General features: G+C 46.9%; 1 protein-coding gene across 2 annotated transcripts in view; it reads left to right on the forward strand.

Annotated features, from left to right (window-relative positions):
- The window catches only part of NPHP4 (nephrocystin 4), a 720559-nt gene that overhangs the window by 246423 nt on the left and 450451 nt on the right, over window positions 1-23685 (forward strand). For both annotated transcript variants that reach the window (XM_063943436.1, XM_063943435.1), the window contains exons 4-5: window positions 8560-8729; window positions 13513-13577. In XM_063943436.1, coding sequence (XP_063799506.1) covers window positions 8560-8729; window positions 13513-13577 — 235 coding nt within the window. The remainder of the gene's footprint in view (window positions 1-8559; window positions 8730-13512; window positions 13578-23685) is intronic.

A 23685-nucleotide genomic window follows, 5' to 3' on the forward strand; every position in this document is an offset into this window, starting at 1 on the left:
GTCTCTGCTGTGGTGGCTGCAGAGTGCTCATCTACTCGAGGGCCGCAGATTCGGCGTACAGGACTGGGTCCTGGTGACCACGGATGCAAGCCTCCGAGGTTGGGGGGCAGTCACTCAGGGAAGAAACTTCCAAGGACAATGGTCGAGTCAGGAAGCCTCCCTACACATAAACATTCTGGAACTAAGGGCCATTTACAATGCCCTAAGTCGGGCAAAACCCCTGCTTCAAAACCAGCCGGTGCTGATTCAGTCAGACAACATCACGGCGGTCGCCCATGTAAACCGACAGGGCGGCACAAGAAGCAGGATGGCGATGGCAGAAGCCACAAGGATTCTCCGATGGGCGGAAAATCACGTGATAGCACTGTCAGCAGTGTTCATTCCGGGAGTGGACAACTGGGAAGCAGACTTCCTCAGCAGGCACGACCTCCACCCGGGAGAGTGGGGACTTCATCCAGAAGTCTTCCAGCTGATTGTAAATCGTTGGGAAAGGCCACAGGTGGACATGATGGCGTCCCGCCTCAACAAAAAGCTAAAAAGATATTGCGCCAGGTCAAGGGACCCTCAGGCGATAGCTGTGGACGCTCTAGTGACACCGTGGGTGTACCAGTCGGTTTATGTGTTCCCTCCTCTTCCTCTCATACCAAAGGTACTGAGGATAATTAGAAAGAGAGGAGTAAGAACTATACTCATCGTTCCGGATTGCCGGATTGGCCAAGAAGGACTTGGTACCCGGAACTACAAGAAATTATCTCAGAGGACCCTTGGCCTCTGCCGCTCCAACAGGACCTGCTACAGCAGGGGCCCTGTCTGTTCCAAGACTTACCGCGGCTGCGTTTGACGGCATGGCAGTTGAACGCCGGATCCTGATGGAAAAGGGCATTCCGGTTGAAGTCATTCCTACGCTGATAAAAGCTAGGAAGGATGTGACAGCTAAACATTATCACCGCATATGGCGAAAATATGTTGCTTGGTGTGAGGCTATGAAGGCCCCAACAGAAGAATTTCAGCTGGGTCGATTTCTGCACTTCCTACAGTCAGGAGTGACTATGGGCCTAAAATTGGCATCCATTAAAGTCCAGATTTCGGCCCTGTCTATTTTATTTCAAAAAGAACTGGCTTCACTGCCTGAAGTTCAGACGTTTGTTAAGGGAGTGCTGCATATTCAGCCCCCTTTTGTGCCTCCAGTGGCACCTTGGGATCTCAACGTTGTGTTGGATTTCCTAAAATCACATTGGTTTGAGCCACTTCAGACCGTGGAGTTGAAATATCTCACGTGGAAAGTGGTCATGCTTTTGGCCTTGGCTTCGGCTAGGCGTGTGTCAGAATTGGCGGCTTTGTCCTGTAAGAGCCCCTATCTGATCTTCCATATGGACAGGGCAGAATTGAGGACTCGTCCCCAATTTCTCCCTAAGGTGGTATCAGCGTTTCATTTGAACCAACCTATTGTGGTGCCTGCGGCTACTCGGGACTTGGAGGCCTCCAAGTTGCTGGATGTAGTCCGGGCCCTGAAAATCTATGTTTCCAGGACGGCTAGAGTCAGAAAAACTGACTCGCTGTTTATCCTGCATGCACCCAACAAGCTGGGTGCTCCTGCTTCAAAGCAGACTATTGCTCGCTGGATCTGTTGCACGATTCAACTTGCACATTCTGCGGCTGGACTGCCGCATCCTAAATCAGTCAAAGCCCATTCCACGAGGCAGGTGGGCTCTTCTTGGGCGGCTGCCCGAGGGGTCTCGGCTTTACAACTTTGCCGAGCTGCTACCTGGTCGGGATCAAACACGTTTGCAAAATTCTACAAGTTTGATACCCTGGCTGAGGAGGACCTTGAGTTTGCTCATTCGGTGCTGCAGAGTCATCCGCACTCTCCCGCCCGTTTGGGAGCTTTGGTATAATCCCTATGGTCCTTACGGAGTACCCAGCATCCACTAGGACGTCAGAGAAAATAAGATTTTACTCACCGGTAAATCTATTTCTCGTAGTTCGTAGTGGATGCTGGGAGCCCGTCCCAATACTTGTATATAGTTATTGCTTAACTATAGGGTTTTTTGTTCTGAGCCATCAGTTTAATGAGGCTCAGTTGTTGTTCATACTGTTAACTGGGTATAGTTATCACGAGTTGTACGGTGTGATTGGTGTGGCTGGTATGAGTCTTACCCTGGATTCCAAATCCTTTCCTTGTAATGTCAGCTCTTCCTGGCACAGTTTCCCTAACTGATGTCTGGAGGAGGGGCATAGAGGGAGGAGCCAGTGCACACCAGGTTTAGTACCTAATCATTTCTTTAAAGAAGTGCCCAGTCTCCTGCGGAGCCCGTCTATTCCCCATGGTCCTTACGGAGTACCCAGCATCCACTACGGACTACGAGAAATAGATTTACCGGTGAGTAAAATCTTATTATATCCTTCTGAAGATATCGTCTCCAGAACTAGACACAGTATTCCAGATGGGGCCGTACCAATGACGACCTATACAGTTACATTACATGTTATACATTAATAGTTAATGCCTATACAGGCATTATTACTTATTTTTTCCTGCTACTGATTCCTCTCCCTATGCAGCCAAGCATCTGACTTGGCTTTCTCATTGCTTTGTTGCATTGCTTTCCTGCCTTTAAGTCACTTGAAATAGTGACTCCTAAATCCCTTCCCACCTCAGTAGTTTCCATTATAGTACCCTTGATACTATATTTAGACTTTGGGTTTTTGAGACCCAAGTGCATGATTTTGCATTTTTTAGCATTAAATAGTAGTTGCCACGTTCTTGACCATTTCTTAAGCCTACCTAGGTCATCAATCATTTGTTTTACCCCTCCCGGTGTGTCTACCCTAATGCTTATCTTTGTATCATCTGCAAAAAGGCATACTTTCCCTTCAATACCATTTGCAATGTCACCAACAAAGATATTAAAAAAACTGGTCCAAGTACAGATCCCTGGGGTACTTCACTCCATAGATTGCACTCCCGAGTACGTACATAACTAGCCAAATTTAAAATCTGACAAACACAAATGATCGTAAATTTACCCCTAAGGCAATGGTTTCCAAACTTTTTTGAATCACAGCGCCCTAGAATATCAGATTTTTTTTCACAGCACCCCTAGGCCAAAAATGTCTTATTGAGAAATTTAGAAAGAAATATTACATTAAGTAGATCGCGTTTATAATATGTCATCCTTAGGGTCAGTTGTGTGGTGAGGGACAATAGTTGCTTCTGTTTGGCCACATATTTTATGACTGGCAGCCACCAGCACTGGTTTTGCCTATTATATTGACCATGAATAATTTGAATTGGTCCTGGACCACCAACCCAGGGCACCCCTGCAAGTGTCCCGAGGCACCCCAGGGAGCCACGGCACACAGTTTGGGATCCTCTGCCCTAAGGTAAATATCTCCCAAGGAAAATGTTATTGTTTAGCCAAGTGTCTGTGGTGGGTGTCCATACCCTCACCGGTGCTTGGCTACACCTCCTTAGTCATGGACCCCTACTACTGCACTTTCCCGGTGTGGCCCTTCTTGCACCATTGCGACACTGGATAAAGGGTCTCATACAGAGCCTGATTCGACGCAGTGGCGATGTCAGAAGTAGTGGAACTATGTTCTTCGTATATGTGTATGCTTCTGAGTCACACCGTACATGCCTCACGATTTTGTTCGTACAGAGTCGCAGTACAAAGTTAGATGCACAATAGCAGAAATGTGAAGGGTGTTCCTGGGCATTAACTGGGAGGTAATGGTGGGGAGACAGACTCATAGAGATGAGGTGTCTTATTGGAATGGAATGGAGCCGCTGAAAGGGTTGTGTACAAAGACACCCAACGGCTCACATGGAAGGCCATACTCCGATGCAAAAGGGCTGGTCCAAATTTTGATGGTGTTCTAGCGTCTTCAGATGCACGGATGTACACCAGGAAAGGGTTCTGTAGCGGCATACAGTAGCGACAGCAGTTGTTTGGCCACTTCATTATTGTGCAGTTTGTTAAGATGTTTATGCCAATGCCTTTAATTAGCATACTGTACATGATACATACGCCTTTATATCTGAATAATAAATGACACAAAACATTAAACTAAACAAAGAGACACCTATCTCTAAGAACATATCAGAAAGCGCTGGAAGCAAGTGTTACATTTTATAACAAATCTGACAATTAAGCAGGAAGGAGCTGGGGGCCAATGGCGAAGTCTTAGGGGGCCTTCTGTTGCCCATCACTCACATTTTATACAGGTGGTCCAGCTTAATGGGCCCTACACACTGGCAGATAACACTGAACAATATGAACGTTCTCGTTCATTAATGAACGAGAACTCGTTCATATCGTTCAGTGTGTAGGCACCAACGATGCGCGGCCCCGCGCTCGTTCATCGTTGGTTCCGGGTCGCTTATGCATGCAGGCCAATATGGACAATCTCGTCCATATTAGCATGCACTGCTATGGAGCCAGGTGACGGGGGGAGTGAAGAAACTTTATTCCCCCCGGTCGCCGGGTCGCCCGCTGGCCGTCTCGGCCGTCAGACAGCTCGGCGGCGGGTCGACAAGTGTGTAGGGCCCATAAGTTTCAGCTGTATCTTCCTATTACAAAAGTACTACCCTGGTTATTTACAGGATAATTAGCATATTTTGGAGAGTCATTGGGTTAATATGCCTTCCAGAGTCCTAAGTTTCCTTTAGCTTCCATAGATTACATCTCTACAGCTTGTTACTAAAAGGTATCAGTTGAAATAACTTTTCCCTCCAGCAAAGCTTGCTAAGTACATTGTATTCTCTTTCTGACAGTTCTGTTTATCTGTGTTGCCCTTTGGTATGGCATGGCTTTGCTGTGCTCTCAACATTGGAATAATCTGCCTCATTTACTTATTTTTGCATGAAACTAGCTCCTAATGTCTCAGCATTGGCCATTACCTGTAAACTATAAGCTCTAAGACGCAGAGTCCTCTACCTTGTCACACATCTGCACGCCCTTCGCCAATCTCGTCTGTACGCATCCTGCACGGCCGCCGAAACATAGAATTTGATGGCAGATAAGTACCACTTGGCCCATCTAGTCTGCCCTTTTTTTTTAACCATATTTTTATCTCAAAACTTATTTGATCCTTATTTCTTTGTAAGGATATCCTTATGTCTACCCCGTGCATGTTTAAATTGATCTACTGGCTTAAGGTGGGTACACACTAATAGATATATCTGCAGATCAATTGATCTGCAGATATATCTATGTACGGATCGGGCAGTGTGCTGTGCATACACACTGCCCGATCCGTCGGGGGACTGACGTCATGAACTGGGCGGGCGCCCGCCCGCCTGCCCAGTTCAGCTGTCAATCACCGCCGGCTGCCGCAGCATGTGTACGGGCGGTCAGACGACCGCCCCGTACACACACAGCGATGCGCCAATATATCGTTAGATATATTGGCCGTCGGCTGTGCTGCGCGGCCGACGCGATACGTCTGTGAACGACGGAGTTCACAGACGTATCGGCCGTACACACTGGCCGACGGTCCCCGCGATATATCGGCCGTTCAAGAGAACGGACGATATATCGACCAGTGTGTACGGGCCTTTAGCCTCTACCACCTCTGATGGGAGGCTAATCCACTTGTCCACTACCCTTTCTGTGAAGTAATTTTTCCTCATATTTCTCCTGAACCTCCCCCCCTCCAGTCTCAGTGCATGTCCTCGTGTCCTATTGCTTCTCTTCATTTGGAGAATGTTTCCCTCCTGGACTTTGTTAAAACCCTTTATATATTTGAAAGTTTCTATCCTGTCCCCCCCTTTCCCGTCTCTGCTCCAAACTATACATATTGAGATTTCTTAGTCTTTCTGGGTATGTTTGGTGATGTAGGCCATGCACCATTTTAGTTACCCTTCTTTGTACAGTCTCTAATGTATTAAGATCCTTTTGAAGATATGGCCGCCCGATGATTAAAATGTAACATCTATGATTAATTTTCAATTGAAAAACTAGTACTGTTAACATTGTTATAAAGTTGGGAAATATGGTGACTTGGAGGCTGGAAATGAGATTCTACTACTGAGGAGTCATTTGCTTAGTAATACATAAATGATGTGTTTTTGTTAAGAATGTGTTTTCATCCTAATTTAGACTATTCATAAGAATGTTCCTCTGCGCCAACTTGTATTATCTTCCTAAGTGCATAAACTATTCCTGTAAAGGTACTTACCTTGAATATTTCATTGCATATATTGTGCTGCTCCTTGAATTGCGTCTCTATGGTGATGGTGAGTGAGGCTGCCTGGGGAGCTTTATCTTTGTTATATATGATGTATGGCATAACACCTTTATAAGAACACAAAGAACAGATCTTTATGAGAATGCAGCCTACTGTATGAATTCACTAGGAACCAGGACATCACTAGCACTCCATAATCTGTAGCTAGGGTTCCTAGTGTGTCCATCTTCGCATTGGTGTCAAATGTTCCAGCTTTGCATCTGAACTTTATGAATGCCGACACGGTCACCCAACCAGGTTATAAGCACAAGAAATGTTTTTTTACATAAGGTTTTTATAGTGAAAAAAAACCCACAATGTTCTGCTAATAGGTTGCATAAATAAAAAATCCCTCTGTAATGCAGCAGGTGTCTTTTTCCTTCTTATGTACATAAAAAAGTAGTGAAAATCAATTCATAGGGGTACATGTACTAAGCAGTGATAAAAGTGCAGAAGTGAGCCAGTGGAGAAGTTGCCCATGGCAACCAATCAGCTGCTCTGTATATGTTTATAGTATGCACATTTTAAATGTTACGTCAATGCTGATTGCTTACCATGGGCAACTTCTCCACTGGCTCACTTCTTCATTTTTATCACTGCTTAGTACATGTACCCCAAAATCATATAGTACAGACACAATCAATGTATTTGTATTGTATTGTCATCAGTTCGCAGGCACGTGCCGCTGTCTGCCTTAGACACAATTACACTAACACGCATTGCCGTCTTAGATTGTCTTCTCCAGAGTAGGATTCTATTAAGGTAGGGGTCAGGGAGTGTCCCATCTGTGGTTGATTTTATTAATGGGGCGATAGGCAATGGGTGTCCGATCATAAGGGCCCCAGTACATTGATTTTCTCAGGGCCTAGAATGCTGTTATGTTGCCTCTGCTAACACGCACTTGGGCTGTATTTGCCCATAATGCTATAGCTCTTACCTCCTGTATTCTGATTCTCCCAAGAGTAAGGTGATGCAAGTGTCTGATGCAAGTGACCAATTCTACGTACGGATGTTGGCGTACAGTATTTTGAGGGTGTGCATAGTTTCCACTAACCAAACTCCTGTAGGCCCAACTCTGCTTCGTGTTTCCCGGCATCTGATTCTGGAGCATGTAGAGTGGTGGCACCATGCTAAGGAGAAAGAGACCCCTTCCAGTGCTACAACCAGTCAGACATCCTTTGTCATAGACCGTTCTGTACAGTCTCTAGTCATATTTCCATACAACAGTTGTATCGGTAAGTGTTCTGCAGGTACCAGGAGTTCTAGGCAAGGTACACAGTGGGATGAAGCAGAAGGGCCGTGCTGCAGTATGGTACTAAAATGCCTGGGGCCATCGAACCCCACGCAGGGACGTAACTAGGTGTGTGCGGAGAGGGCACCACACATAGCGCTGCAGGGTAGGGGGCGCTGTTGGCAGCACTTGACAAGTATCTGTTTTAATTACTTTCACTTGCAGCTTCCCTGCTATTTGAAGCCCAGCATCTCCTGATATCCGCTGTCTCCTACCCTGACCCCTTCTGGCGCTAATACCTTTACAACATTAATGAACTCAACTTGAGATTTTTTTGTTATTCAGTCACACTGCCCTTTATTACATTTCAAGATGCTGACATGCCCGGGATTCGAACCCATTGCCTGTGGCATTGCAGCCCGGTGAGCATTTGGCTGCAGTCTGTGAGGATAAAGGAGAAGACAGTCTTTTTGTCCTGTAATATTCCCCATATATAGTAAATGGCCAGTGCTCCAAGCCACCGTCACGTGACCAGCTGAATATGGAGTATGGGAAGATGATTTTTAAATGATCAGGAATAAATGCTGCTCCGGGGCAGCTGTATTTTGAATGTCAAGAAATATTTGTAATACGTGCTCATGTATTTTCCAAATGACAGAAAGACTGATAGATCGTGTAAATCACCCACACAGTCACATTTTCATTTAGGTGCCAGCTCAGACTAATTCTTCTTTATATTCTATATCTTCGCATTGTTTCCATTGTGTTTAGTGTAAAATTATTTTATGGAGACAAGTTATTTAATATCCCTACTTGAGAGGCATTTTCTGATATTTATAGGTTTATGTTGTATTTATGTATTATATTTGCTTTGTGTAAATAAGCTTTGAAATCGCTGTTATTGTGATTTAGACCAGGATATAAAAAAAAGAATAAAGAGAACAACATAAACTAAGACTGTTGGCGTAAGCACATAATCCCCCCAGCTCCTCTATAACCTCAGGTCACACAGGGTTGGAGCTTATGAGTTAACAATTTATAAACGCATATGAAAAACAAATATCAGTAACATTTCTCATCTTTTCATTTCTCTGCAGACTATCTACTTCCACACGTCCCTGAGTGATCCTGGTGTCGTGGCTGTGGTAGAGGTGGTCGCCATTACCAAAAAACGAGATGGGATGCAACAAGAGTTGTCCTGTGGTTTTGGGCTAATGAACTTTTATAACATCCAAGCAGAGGAGGATAAAACCAGTCAGAACAAAAGGTGACTCCCAACGGAAACATCGGAAGTGTTAGAATTCTCTGGACCACAGGTTCTGAAACGCGGTCCTCAAGGCACCCCAACCATCTGTGCTGAGCCAAGGATATACCTAAAACCTTGACCGCTGGGTTGCCTTGAGGACCCCGTTTGAGAACCTCTGCTCTGAACTGTTTTCCCTTATTGAGCTCCATGCTTGATGCCATGAACGGACATGCCTTTTGTAGAATACATCTGAGATCTTAGTGGAACAGCACTAAGGAACCTCTCCTGTGTTTGAGCATACCCCTAACACAATAATATTGCTTTCCTGTGCATTATAGCTATTACATAACATTTCATACAAGTCATAAATGCTCCTGTAGCAATGCTTTGAAGTAACCTCCCATCAGAGCACAGTAATGGGGAGTGTTTTCTAAGGAACCTAATGGCTGCTGTGTGTTTTTGAATTCACAAATTAAAAACTGTCCTCGTAAAGTGTCCAGATGGCTCATGTTCCTCAGCCGTAGTTACTGAGAAGAAAAGAAAGGAAATACTGTTTGAAAATATTTTCGCCTTTATTTTGGTGTCGCTTGGACACTGCTATTACATTTAGATTGATGTAAAATAACATAGTATATATATGATTACATGTTTGGACTTGTTGCCTCCAAAGGTACGGATTCTGCAAAAAAACGCTTAATAGATGTTGCAATATAGTTGTCTAGTTGAGAAAACTGTTATTATCTGAAACACTGTTCTCTGAATGTATTTCTGTGTCTTACATTCTGCTGATGTGAATAATGAAAGTGATATCTAATAGAACATTTGGTTAGAGAGATATTAAGTTAGTAGAGCATGAACAGTAATCTCCTTCTGTGAGGTCATGCTGCTACTCATAGCACGTTAATCATGTGTCACTTGATCACAATTTGACTTGGCCATTAGGGATCTGATATCACGTTATTATCCTCTATCCCAAATTATTTTCATTTTTTACCTTATAAAATGACTACCCTTGTAAAACAGAAATATTAGTCAGTCCTTTCTCTACTCATTTTCATAGCTATCAATGTAGGGGTCTATTTACTAAGCCTCGGAGAGAGATAAAGTAGGGAGAGATAAAGTACCAGCCAATCAGCTACTAACTGCCATGCTATCAGGGCCAGCTCCAGGCCTACTCTTGCACCCTGAGTGACAAATTTTGAACCCCCCCCCCCCCTTTAATGTGCGCACCTTCGCTCTTGGGAAAGTGGTCGTGGTCTCGCAAATTTCTATTATGATATCAAACTATAAATATATATATACAGTATATATATATTTTCACTCACCCATCTATACACACAATCAGCAGCCTTAGACATAATGCCCATAGTAGGGCTCCTTACACATAATGTCCCCAGTATAGTGTCAGATACACAAAACGTTCCAGTATAGTGCCAGATACACATAATGCCCCTCAGTAGAGTACCAGATACACATAATGTCCCCAGTATAGTGTCAGATACACAAAACGTTCCAGTATAGTGGCAGATACACATAATCTCCCCATTAGAGTGCCAGATACACATAATGCCCCCATTAGAGTGCCAGATACCCATAATGACCCCAGTAGAGTGCCAGATATACATAATGACCCCAGTAGAGTGCCAGATACACATAATGACCCCAGTAGAGTGCCAGATTGCAGTGCCAGATACACATATGACCCCAGTAGTGCTGCTCACTGCCGCCGAGCTCTGCTGCTACCGCTGCAGGGCTCCGCTGCTGTGTCCGAGGGGTGGAGAGAGCAGCGGGTATCTCAAATCAGGCACCAGTTCGTGAGCCAATCAAAGCTTGCGGTCCGACAGCCAAACCAGTCTGTAAGCTCTGATTGGCTGATGAACCAGCATCTGATTTGCAATGGTAGATAGTTGACGGCTGCCCTTAGGAGTTGGTTGGTTCATATTTTATCTCTCTCCACTTTATCTCTCTCTCCAAAGCTTAGACCCCAAAGGATTTTGTTTTTAATACATAAAAAATCCGTGTTTTTGGGTTTGGCTGAATATGAAATCAATTTACAAAAAACAAATTCAGCTTTGTTATTGAGCTGTTATTGAGTTTGTTTGTTGTTGTCTTTAATCCATTGTGATTCTGTTGCATTTTTCTGGATACGTATAGTATATGTACATGGCTGCACAGTTGATTAGGGATGCAGTGTCTGTGTCGACATTCAAAATGTCGACAACATAATGCTATTATGTCAACATTGTTGAAACGCCGACATGAAGCATGCCAACATCTGCATTATGTTGACATGTGAAATGTTGACATTTTGCAGAATGCAAACATTAGGGATAGAGTTGGGTACTAGGGGTATGATTAGTGTTACGCGGCAAGGGGAGGATTAGGGTTATGTGTAGTGTACTCACTACCACTGGATCTTCTGAGTGTTGGAACCAGAAGGCATTGCCAGAGCCACTACCAGGTCAGTGAGGCCGCCGGGATACACAGTTTTGCCCACATTTTAATGATATTGACATATTTTAATTATGTTGACATCTCAACAGTGTCGACATGATGAATATCAGCAAAACGTACCCAACCCTTTGACTGTAGTGATCAGCAGTCCCTATATGTGGAGCAATCTGTTCACCATGAGCTGCATATGGAGATTATCAGATCACAACTATAGAACCATCATATAGAACAGAGATTTTCAACCTTTTACAACTCGAGGCACACTGAACAAGATATAAATATTGCCAAGGCACACTCAAATATAATGGTGATGCATGGTGCAGTTGAGTGTCCTAGGGTGTCATGTCACAGCTTCTCCATAGGTAACGCCTGAGCCACATCTGAGAAAGCCAGAAGAGTCCAACACTGCCCGGGCCCAAAATTAGAACTGGCTCTGCAACCACTAAACCCACCAGTATTGATCATTCCAGGGCCTCAGTAGCAGCAAAACACTGACGGGCCTTGCTCTGCTTCTATGGCGGCACACCTGGAGACTGCTCAGGGCACACTAGTGTGCCACGGCACAGTGTTTGAAAAACACTGATATAGACAATAGAACTTTTACCAACATATTTACAAACATATCTATAAAAAGTGGCAAAATGAAATATATAAGGGTTAATTTAAGTATGTACTACTCGTTGAAGCGATTGCAAAAATTCATGATTTCTCTTTTTGGTTATTATCCTATTTGTGTATTTTAAACCATATTAGTAACATGAGGTTAATACCTGGACTGGTTAGATCACTGATGAAACCTAGACAGTTGCCTAGGGTGATAGGTCTTAGAGTAGCGGTTCCCAAGGGATGCGGTTATGTGACCGACAGTTGGGAGACCGCCGGGCAATATACCGACGCCGGATTCCCGCCCGGTGAAAAGCCCGACATTCAGCATGTCGACTGACAGGGACTATTCCCCCCACTCATGGGTGTCCACAACACCCATAGAGTGGGAATAGAACCTGTGGCGAGCGCGGCTTCGTTCCACTCGACCCCCCACTTCCCCCTGCAGTCTAAACACCGGGATCCCGGCATCAGTATGGTTACCGCCGGTCACCCATACCCAACCCGTTCCCAAACTTTTTCGAATCACGGTACCTAGCGTATCAGATTTTTTTTTCACAACACTCCTAGGCCAAAAGTTTATTATTGAGAAGTTCAGAGACAAAATACATTAAGTAAATTGTGTTGATAAAGTATGCCATCCCCAAGGGGGGTACACACGGAGAGATCCGTGCTTAAATTCTATGCAGTCTGACTAGATCTCTCCGTGTCTATGCCCCCCGCCCCCCCGGCGATAGTGATGCGCGTCCCCGTGCGTTGCTATCGCTGACTCTAGATTTGGCATGCATGCCAAATCTAGTTAGACCTCCCATTTCACATCGCGCTGTGCTGAGCGGTGGAGAGATGTGTACTGAGCGGTCTGTGCTAGATCACTCAGCACACATCTCCCTGTGTGTACTGGGGTTTAGGTTGAGTTATGTGGTGAGGGAGAGGATGCTCTTCTGTGTGACTACATATTTTATGATTGCAGGCACTGGTTTTGCCCATTGCATTAACCGTAAATAATTTGACTTGGTCCTGGACCAGCAACCCAGGGCACCCCTGCAAGTGCTCCAAGGCACCCAGTTTGGGATCCACTGGCAGGGAGTCAGGGGCGTTTTAAGAGAGGAGGTGGCCGGGGTGCAGCCTCCTCCGTTCGGGCCCCCTCCTCTCTCTGCCGGCAGCGGGGAGAGCCTGAGCACTAGAGCGCTCAGACTCTACTGCGCATGCGCAGATCTCCGGGAAAATGGTGCAGCGGCCATTTTCCCTGAGATTTCTTTACTGCACATGCGCAGAACTCCGTGAAAATGGCTGCTGGGCCATTTTCACGGAGTTTTAACACCGCCGTGGATGTCGCCGCAAGACTCCGGAGGGGTGAGTATTGAGAAAATGGGTGCGGTGGGGGCCCCCTCTGGACCCAGGGGCCCCATGTGCACCGCACACACTGCACCCTTTATAGAAACGCCAGTGCTTAGAGTGTGCCTAAAACAGGGAATACTGTAATGTCACTGCTTTCAATGCTCATGGTAACCCCACACCGAGACATGGAGGGGCAGCTGCTGCTCTTGTATGTCAGTGATGGGCATGGAGTGTGGCACTGGGTTATGATGTCATAGTCCTTTATCACACTCATAGCCTGGCCATCAGAAGATGTAGCCCCACTTCTTCTCTGCTAATGTAAGAGGTGGGAGCTGCAGTGTTCCTATTGCATCTGTAGTGCGTCTGCCAGCCCTGGCTGATACATATTATCTTCCTGTCTGTTTTTCAGGTTAAACCTTTATCATGGATCACCTCGAGCACTGTTACATCCATCCTTTAAGGATCCAACTGAGTGTAAGTATCAGGGGTATCCTCAAATGTTCTAATATTCAGGAGGAATAGGCGCTTTCTAGTCCTATATAATGACTTGGTGATGTTTCTGTAACTGAATAGTATTTTGGGTTCTGATTTTTTAAGGAAAATGGACAAAAATGTATAATGGTGACTCTATTACGTGAACACGCGGTCTGTGTTGTACTGGAACTTAAAGAATGCACAACAAGGAGAAAGTAAATATAGAATAAATTTATGACGCCTTCTAGATGGTAGGTTGGTACAGTAGGTAGCGTCATCAGATATGTCAAGCTAAAATGCCAGCCCTATCAAGAACCTGTCAAAATAATGCATCATCCCAAATAATGTACCTGATATTTATTTCCATGATTCATATGCAGATATTAGGAAAAGTGTGATCTGTTTGATAAATGTCATATTATATTTCTATCATTTATTATTATTTATTTATTTATTACCAGTTATTTATAAAGCGCACACATATTCCGCAGCGCTTTACAGAGAATATTTGGCCATTCACATCGGTCCCTGCCCCAGTGAAGCATACACTCTATATTCCCTACCACATGTACACGAGCATATATTCATACTAGGGCTAATTTGTGTTGGGATCCAATTAATCTACCAATATATTTTTGGATTGTGGGAAGAAACCGGAGTACCCGGAGGAAACCCACGCAAGTACGAGGAGAATATACAAACTCTGCACAGGTAGAGCCATGGTGGGAATCGAACCCATGACCACAGTGCTGTGAGGCAGTAATGCTAACCATTACACCATCCGTACTGCCCCGTACTGCCGTTCTATCATGTTCCAAAAGAAAAATATCAGGTTTATAAGAAATACTTTTATAGCAGTGATTTGGAACACTCACGTGTCACCCTCCGAGGGTGACATCAAAATGGCGTCTCCTCCTCAGTGACAGAAGCCGGGTGCTGCACTGTGACATTACATGCAGCGCTCAGCTCCTATCACTGAAGAGGAGCCGGCGGTGCAACCAAAGTATAAGAAGCAATTCCTCCGGGAATGCTGGGCACGCCTCAGCTCCTGTCACAGTGTGATAGCCGCAGGGATAGCCATCAGCCATCGATGATTTGTCTGTGACCGATGTCAAAGGGCTTTTACCATAAATGGGGGAGAACCGCCATCGATGGTTCAGTGCTACCGAATTGCTTTCTTTTTTCTCTAGCATCCATAAGGGATATTGGGGACAGATTGGTACGATGGGGTATAGACAGATCCACTTTAAATTTCTTCAACTGGGTGTGCTGGCTCCTCCCCTCTATGCCCCCTCCCACGGCTCAGTTTAGATAAAAGTGCCCTCAGGAGAGGATGCACACTCTGCAAGCTCCAGAGTTTTTTCTTCTATTTCTTTTAAACTTTTATTACTTTTGGTATGCTGTTTGGGCAACAGCACACCTGCGCCGTGGGAGTTAGGAATGGGGGGGGGGGGGGGGGGGCGCCGGCCTCGTGAGGTGCAGAGCCGCCTTCCCGCTGTTTGTTCAGTAGGGCACCTCGCCTTAGCTGTGGCAGCTGCAGCATGCCGCACACCCCTAACAAAGGTGATCGTCGGTGGTGGGTACAAACCGGGGTCCCCGCTAGGGAGGTCCCCCGGTTCATTGTGCGGCAGAGGCGCAGGTGAGGCGCACGGGTCCCTCCTGGGGCGGACCCACTGGAGCCTCTGCGTGAGACTGGCTGGCGCTATTTTACCAAACATTTATGTGAGGCTACAAATGGTGTGGGAGGCATAGCTGGTATAAACCTTATTAGTAGCTCCGGTGCCATTACGGGGAGCGGAGCTACATCAGAGCGGACTCAGCTGCATTTTGGCGCCTTCCTATGCATAAGCAGCAGCAGCCTCATACAGCTCCTCCACACGCTCGCAGGATCACTGGTGCCGGGTGCAGAGGGGGAGAGCCGCTATTGGTGCACAGTTTACACACAGTATCACTGTTATACATATAAATACATAAAACGCTGACAGCCTCACTGGGGCTGTACAGCCTTGGGTGCGCTGGGGTCCTCTCTTCAGTGTCTCCTCTCACATGCATTAGGGCAGGCTTGTATTGTAATCAGTCTGTGTTGTAAGTGTATTGTATCTGTATTTCATAATGGTGAAACAGAAGTTATGCAGTGTATGTAATGCCAGATTCTCCCCTATTTTATCTGGCTCCATATCATGTCAGCAGTGTAGTCAGTCATCACAAAAAGCTGATAACAATGTGGGGGAGAGTCAAGAGCCTTCCTGGCCGGGGCTATAAAAACTATGATGTCTGATATGTAATCTCAGCTCACTGCCAATGCCAATAAAACACAAGAACTGCAACAAGCAGTAGCTAACCTAGCTGCCAAGGCTAATGTTCCCCCATTTCCCCGTGTCTACTACAGGTGCACAAAAACGTGCTTTACCTGCTATCCTATCAGATACTGATGATGATGTACAGGATGATGGGGATGATGTGGATCCCATTAGTGCTGATTCCACCCTTACACAGGGTATTGAACCCCTCATATTGGCTATACGGGATGTGTTACAGCTCCCCCTGGAGGACGCTACTAATCAGCAGTCGTTTTTCCTCCCACAAGACAAACTGACAGTCACATTTCCTGATTCCAAGGAATTGGATGACTTATTTAAATTAGCCTGGAAAAATCCAGATAAAAAATATCAGGTGTCCAAAAGGTTTTTGCATACCTTCTCCTTTGCCCCTGAAGGCAGGAAATTCTGGGAAGAAGCTCCAGCGGTAGACATCTCAGTCTCTTGCATCTCTAAGAAGGTGGTGCTCCCAGCTCCGGGCTCCTTTACGGTAAAGGACCCGGGGGATAGGAAAATTGAGACCACTCTGAAATCAATCTACACTGCTGCAGGTGTAGCTCAATTCATACGTGGGCTACTCAAATTCAGGAAGGTCTTTCGGGTGATATGACCTTAGTTACCACTGTAACTTTCCTAAAACACATTCAGGACACGGCAAGAGTCCTCTGTGACTCCCTTAAAGAGATTGGCAATATTAATGCTAGGACCATTGCTATGGCTGTGTCTGCACGCAGAGCCATGTGGTTGTGTCAGTGGATTGCAAACACTGACTCCAAACGTAATGTGGAATCTCTTCCCTTTACAGGGGAATGGCTCTTCGGAGGTGAGTTGGACGCATGGATCTCCAAAGCTACTGCTGGAAAATCCACGTTTCTCCCTTCAGGGGCTCCGCCTGCTAGGCGTGGCTACCCGGGACCGTCTACTCAGTCCTTTCGGTCCTCCAAGAGCCAAGGGTGCCTCCAACGCAGCTAGAGGCTCCAGAGGTAAGCTTAAGAAACCAGCCATTGCCGGTTCTCAAGAGCAGAGCACCAGTTCAGCTTCCACAAAGACTTCGGCATGACTGTGCCCCCCCACCCTGAGGAAATCTCGAGGTGGGAGCTCGGTTACATCACTACAGCCACATTTGGGACGGTTCCTGCCAAGATGCCTTGGTAAGGGACCTTATCTCTCAGGTTACAAGCTGGAGATCGACAGGTGCTCCTCCCCAACGATTTTTCAAATCAAGCTTACCAGCTTTGGAAAATATGTGTGTTACGCTACTACTGGCATTTGACAAGTTGTTACAGTCCCAGGTTATTGTTCCAGTACCACTGCTACAGCAAGGACAAGGTTACTACTCCAGTCTGTTCGTAGTGCCAAAACCAGACAGGTCTGTGAGACCCATTTTGAATCTGAAGTCTTTGAATCCTTACCTGAAGGTTTTCAAATTCAAGATGGAAGCTTTGAGAGCGGTGATCACAGGCCTGGAGCACCAAGAATTCCTAGTGTCCCTGGATTTCAAGGACAGTTACCTCCATATCCATATCCCAATTTGACCTCCTCATCAGGCCGGCCTATCTGCGGTTCCCCCTACTGAGCGATCACTACCAGTTTCAGGCGTTACCCTTCGCCTGTCTACAGCTCCATGGGTGTTCACGAAGGTGATGGCGGAAATGATGTTTCAACTCAGAGTCCAGGGGGTCAACATTGTCCCTTACCTGGACGGTCTCCTGATAAAAGCGAGTTCCAGGGAGCTTCTACTGCTCCATATAGATCGCAGTATCCAACTTCTGTCTCACCACAGGTGGATTCTCAATTTACAGAAGTCCCATCTGGAGCCGTCGCAGCGACTCCTGTTTCTGGGCATGATACTGGATACTGTAGCTCAGAGAGTGTTCCTCCCAGAGGACAAAGTGAGAACCCTTCACAAAATGGTTCGCATTGTTCTCAGACCTGCTCGAGTTTCCATTCATCTTTGCATGACATTTTTTGGGAAAGATGGTGGCCTTATACGAGGCGATATGCTTCGGAAGGTTCCATGCCAGACCCTTCCAATTGGACATCCTGAACAAGTCATCCGTTTCCCATCTTCAGATGCACCGAAAGATTCGGCTGTCACCCCAGGCCTGGACCAGGCCACTCCTGTGGTGGCTACAGTCTTCCAGCCTACTGGAGGGTCGACGCTTCGGGATTCAGGATTGGATACTCCTCACGACGGATGCGAGTCTGAGAGGATGGGGAGCAGTCACCGAGGGGGCGCATTTCCAGGGCAGGTGGTCTGCCCAAAAGGCCCTACTTCCGATCAACATACTGGAACTTCGGGCTATCTACAATGCTCTGATACAGGCCTCCCCTCTACTCCGGGATCAGGCGATCCAGGGTAAGTCGGACAACGCCACGGCAGTGGCGTACATCAATCGATAAGGAGGGACAAAAAGCAAGGCCTGCATGCGAGAAGGGTCCAAAATACTTCTCTAAGCAGAAAGAAATGCAAGAGCACTGTCCGCAATTTTCACAGACTTCCTGACTCGCCACGATCTCCACCCGGGGGAGTGGCGATTACACCCTCAGGTGTTTCAACAGATCGTCGACAGGTGGGGATGCCCACAGATCGACATGATTGCGTCTCGCCTCAATAAGAAGCTTTGCTGCTACTGCTCGCGTACCAGAGACCCTCAGGCGAGCGCAGTGGATGCGCTGACATCGCCTTGGCCTTACCAGCTGGTCTACCTATTTCCTCCTATTCCGTTGATTCCAAGGATGCTCCAGCGGATCAGAGATCATGGAGTACAAGCAATCTTGATTGCCCCGGATTGGCCCCGGAGGCTCGTGGTACGCGGTGCTTCTGGACATGTCCATAGAAGACCTTTGGCCTCTGCCACTAAGAAGGGATCTTCTTTAGCAAAGACCATTCGTCTACCCGGACTTACAGCAGCTTCATTTGACGGCATGGAAGTTGAGCGGAACATACTAGCTCACAAAGGGCTTTCCAAAAAGGTCATTGCCACTATGGTGCAAGCCAGAAAACCTGTGACGTCAAGACACTATCATCATATCTGGCAGAGATATGTCTCTTGGTGAGAGGATCGCACATGTCCATCTGCAGAATTCCACTTGGGAAGATTCCATCTGCAGAATTCCACTTGGGAAGATTCCATCTGCAGAATTCCACTTGGGAAGATTCCTTCATTTCCTGCAGTCTGGAGTGGATAAAGGCTTACGTCTTGGATCCATTAAGGTCCAGATTTCAGCTCTTTCCGTCTTCTCCCAGTAGAAGTTGGCTATCCTGCCAGAAATTCAGACCTTCTTGCAAGGGGTGCTTCACATTCAACCTCCGTTTGTGCCGCCTACGGCACCTTGGGATTTGGATTTGTTTCGCTTTCTACACAGTGGCGTGCGGTGAGGTCAGTGGCTGGGGAGGCACAAGCAGCTAACACCCCCCCCCTTCCATAGAGGGGGGGGGGGGAAGCGTAGCCCCCCCCCCTTTATTTGTAAAACCAGCACCAGGCAGAACCAGCCAGGGGGGGTAATGCCATAGCAGGGTAGACACTCGGTATGGGGTCCCCCTGCCATAGCATTAATCTACCCCCCCAAGCTAGTCAGCCCATGGCTGGAATTCCTCGGAAGTGGGGACCCCAAAAAATAAACATGGGGTCCCCCTCCCGAGCAATAACCAGCACTGGGCTGATAGCCCGGTGCTATGCCCCGCACCCCTGGTGGCGGTGGGTGCGGGGTTCATTGTTAAAATTGTTCTTTACAGGTGGCCTACAGATCCCAGCAAGCCTGCCCCAGCATGCTGGCACTTGGAGAACCACAAGTGCCAGCATGCCCGGACATAATGGGCCCGCTGGCACCTGTAGTCCGCCTGTAAAGAATAGTAATATTGTTCTTTACAGGTGGCCTACAGGTCCCAGCAAGCCTGCCCCAGCATGCTGACACTTGGAGAACCACAAGTGCCAGCATGCCCGGACATAAATGGCCTGCTGGCACCTGTTGCCCACCTGTAAAGAAAATATTAAAATAAAAACACCACACAGTTTTAAAAAATAAGTTTTATTGCACAGGGTCTTCACCTGGGGCGGCAGCCTTTAAGCTCTTTTGCATGGCCGCCGCTTCCCCAGGGCTTCAGGCGTCTTCACCTGGGGGGGCGCCACCTCCCCAGGGCTTCCAGCGTCTTCCTCTGAAGTCTTCACCTGGACTTCAGGACTTCCAGGACTTCCGGCGTCTTCAACCTTCAGGAGCTCTTCTCCGCTCCTCCTCCGCCGTCGGACTGACAGCAGCTCCCTCACGCTGACTTATATAAGTCAGCCAGAGGGGACGGAGCGATGACGCAGCGAGCCGTGATTGGCTCGCGGCGGCCATCTTCAATTTAAAAAATTACGCTGAGGCGCCATTTTTGAAATGGGTTACCGCTCCGCTGCTCAAACTCTGCACCGCCGCCCGCACCGCCGCAACCACGCCGCCCGCACCCCCGCCGCCCGCCCTGCCGCACCCCCGCCGCTTGCACGTCCGCACCCACGCCGCCAGCACCCACGCCGACGCCCGCACCTCCGCCGCGCCCACAACAGTGATTGACAGCGGATCCAGTGACGGATCCGCTGGCCAATCACTGTGGCCTGACTGACAGGGGACGTGCTTTCATAGGTTGAAAGCACGTCCCTGTGTGAAAGCGGCACCACTAATGGTGCCGCTTTCCCATGATTTTTCAATGAGCTTTTAATGCCCATTGCTAGGCCCCGCCCGCGCCCGCCCCCGCCACCCGCTCCCATACTTTTCCCTATCTGACAGGGAGGCACCACGATCGGTGCCTACCAAACACTTTACACAGGACTGGGATGATTAGGATAATATAAAGCAAATACTTATGACACAGAATATGTGTCATAAGTATCTTCTTTATATTATTTTAATCAGTAATGACAGGGGAGGCACTGCCTCCCCTGACTGCACGTCCCTGTTTCTACAGTACTTCTGGTTTGAACCTCTGATGACGGTAGAAGACAAATACCTCACATGGAAGATGGTGATGTTACTGGTCCTGGCTTCTGCTAAACGTGTCTCAGAATTGGGGGCCTAATCGTGTAAAAGTCCATACTTAGGGCCTAATTCAGAGTTGATCACAGCAGCAAATTTGTTAGCAGTTGGGCAAAACCATGTGCACTGCAGGAGGGGCAGATATAACATGTGCAGAGAGAGTTAGATTTGGGTGGGGTGTGTTCAAACTGAAATCTAAATTGCAATGTAAAAATAATGCAGCCAGTATTTACCCTGCACAGAAACAAAATAACCCACCCAAATCTAACTCTCTCTGCCACACCTGCAGTGCACATGGTTTTGCCCAACTGCTAACAAATTTGCTGCTGCGATCAACTCTGAATTAGCCCTTTAGTCTTTTACGAGGACAGAGTGGAGCTCAGGACTAGGCAGCAGTTCTTGCCAAAGGTGGTCTCCGCGTTTCACTTGAATCAACCTCTTCTGATTCCGTCCAGTTCTGGCTCTTCTGCCCCTCCGGAGACATTGGATGCTGTGCGAGCCTTTAAGATCTATGTCAAGAGGACGGCTCGGATTCCTTGTTCGTGCTGTATGATGCGCAGAAAAAGAGTTGCCCTGCTTCAAAGCATTCCATTGCTCGTTGGTTTCAGCTTACTATCCAACAGGCCTATGTGTCGGCAGCCTTGCAGGTTCCTAAGTCTCTAAAGGCCCAGTCTACTAGATTGGTGGGGTCTTCCTGGGCGGCTGCCCGGGGAGTCTCGTCCTTGCAACTATGCCGAGCTGCTACCTGGTCGGGGATGAACACCTTTGTGAAGTTTTACAAGTTTGATACCCTGGCCAAAGAGGATACCCAGTTTGGGCAGGCGGTGCTGCAGATATCTCTGCATTTTCCCGCCCATTCTGGAAGCTTTGGGACATCCCCATCGTACTAATCTGTCCCCAATATCCCTTATGGATGCTAGAGAAATAGGATTTTAATACCTACCGGTAAATCCTTTTCTCGTAGTCCATAAGGAAAATTGGGCGCCCGCCTCTGTGCGGTGACTTTCTGAAGGTTCTCTGTTATGTGTTACCTGTTCAGCTGTTGCTGTTTCTGTTGCCAGCTGTTGCTGGCCCGGTTATGTTATGGGGTGCTGGTGTGTAAACCTTGTTATGTTCCTTCTCTCAAGTATGTAATTTCTCCTTCAGGCACTGTTTACCTATGCTGCCTGTGGGAGGTGGCATAGAGTTGAAGAAATGTAAAGTGCACTGGCTCCTTAGGACCCGTCTATACCCCATTGTACTAATATGTCCCCAATATCCCTTATGGACTGGTAGGTATTAAAATCCTATTTTTTTCATCAAAGTGTCAGGGCACGGAGCTTAGCCTTGCCCCCTGACACCTGCAGAGCCACGCTCCCGTGCTCTGATTGGCTCGTCATTCATTTTACAGTAATGCAGGGGTGACCATCGATGGGTGAAACCATTGATGGTTCCCTACCATCAAGGTTATCCATCAATGGTGACCATCAATGGATAACCCACCAATGGCCATCCCTAGATAGCCAGCAGGGCAGCCAGATGAGACTCTGGGGGCAACCCTGCATCTCCGAGAATGCCGGACACGCCCCCAGAGTAATTAAAATGGGGATGGGCCATGAGGCCATGCCCCCTTCACATTAGACCACACCCATTTTGGGGCACACTATTACTTATAATAAATGATTTGTTGTATTGAACACTAAAATGATCAGTTTATTCACATATTAACATCAGTTGTGCATTATATGGACTATTATTGGGGAGGCACCAGTATAACTACTGCCGTCATTATTAGGGTGCAGTATATGCGTGTAAGTGCTTATTTAAGGCAAGTGTATGGAGTGTTTTAGAAGCTGGTACCAGCCAATGGGAAGGTGCCGGAATACACTGACGTAGAATCATTCGGGTTTTTTTTTATACCATTCCTCTGTTGTTTGTGTATAAGGTGCAATGGGTGTTGCAATGCCTCAGAAAGATCTCCCTGTGAACTACAATATAAAAGAGCCGTGCAATTTATCTATTTTTCCTTGATAATCCACCATAAAACAAATGAAGTATCGGAGAGTGTCTAAATCAGCCTGGAGGAAAACTGGAAATAATGGGGAAACACATAAGAAAGATAAATGCTCTTAATTTCCTTTTATATGTACACTGATAAAAAGTAATTGCAGGTTCTCCTCCCGCTATATCTTATCACCTACGAGGGCATTACATCATTTATCTCTTTAATCATAAACAATCCGTTTTATTTTTTTTCAGGAGCCTTTGCTGAGTGCTTATTTCTTTGTTTTGCTATTTATTCTGAGTAATTGTATAAACCGATATTACAGGTCGTGCGCTGCATTATGCTTTTGTTGGCAATTAGCTGACAAAAATAAAAAATGTTGTAGCTTCCGAAAATATGGAATAAGTTTGAGAATTAAAGTCTACCCCTGGGCTACACTTGGCCGACCACATGTAAGAACTGCAGACGGTAGAAACACAGCACAAGATCCTCTTTGGAGGCGAGGCGATGCGATCCTCCAAACTCGCAAATTTGACAGGATGTTTAGATATCACGTTTAGTGTGAGTCAGTCTGCATCTGAGATCCGATTTGCAAAGTTTGCAGGCAGCGGTCAGCCAGCATAAGCTGAAGCTTTCTCAGACTGGCCGCGGGACCCACACACCCGGGTACAGGAAGTCTGTATCCGATGTTGCAGACCTTGGACCCGGCATGCCTGCAAAGTGGGGGCAACGCGGCCCCGTTTTGAAGAACGGTGCCTTAGTGCATTGTACTTCCACTCATGGCCGTCTTAAC

This window comes from Pseudophryne corroboree, chromosome 10 (genome assembly GCF_028390025.1).
Source record: "Pseudophryne corroboree isolate aPseCor3 chromosome 10, aPseCor3.hap2, whole genome shotgun sequence".
Lineage (NCBI taxonomy): Eukaryota > Metazoa > Chordata > Amphibia > Anura > Myobatrachidae > Pseudophryne > Pseudophryne corroboree.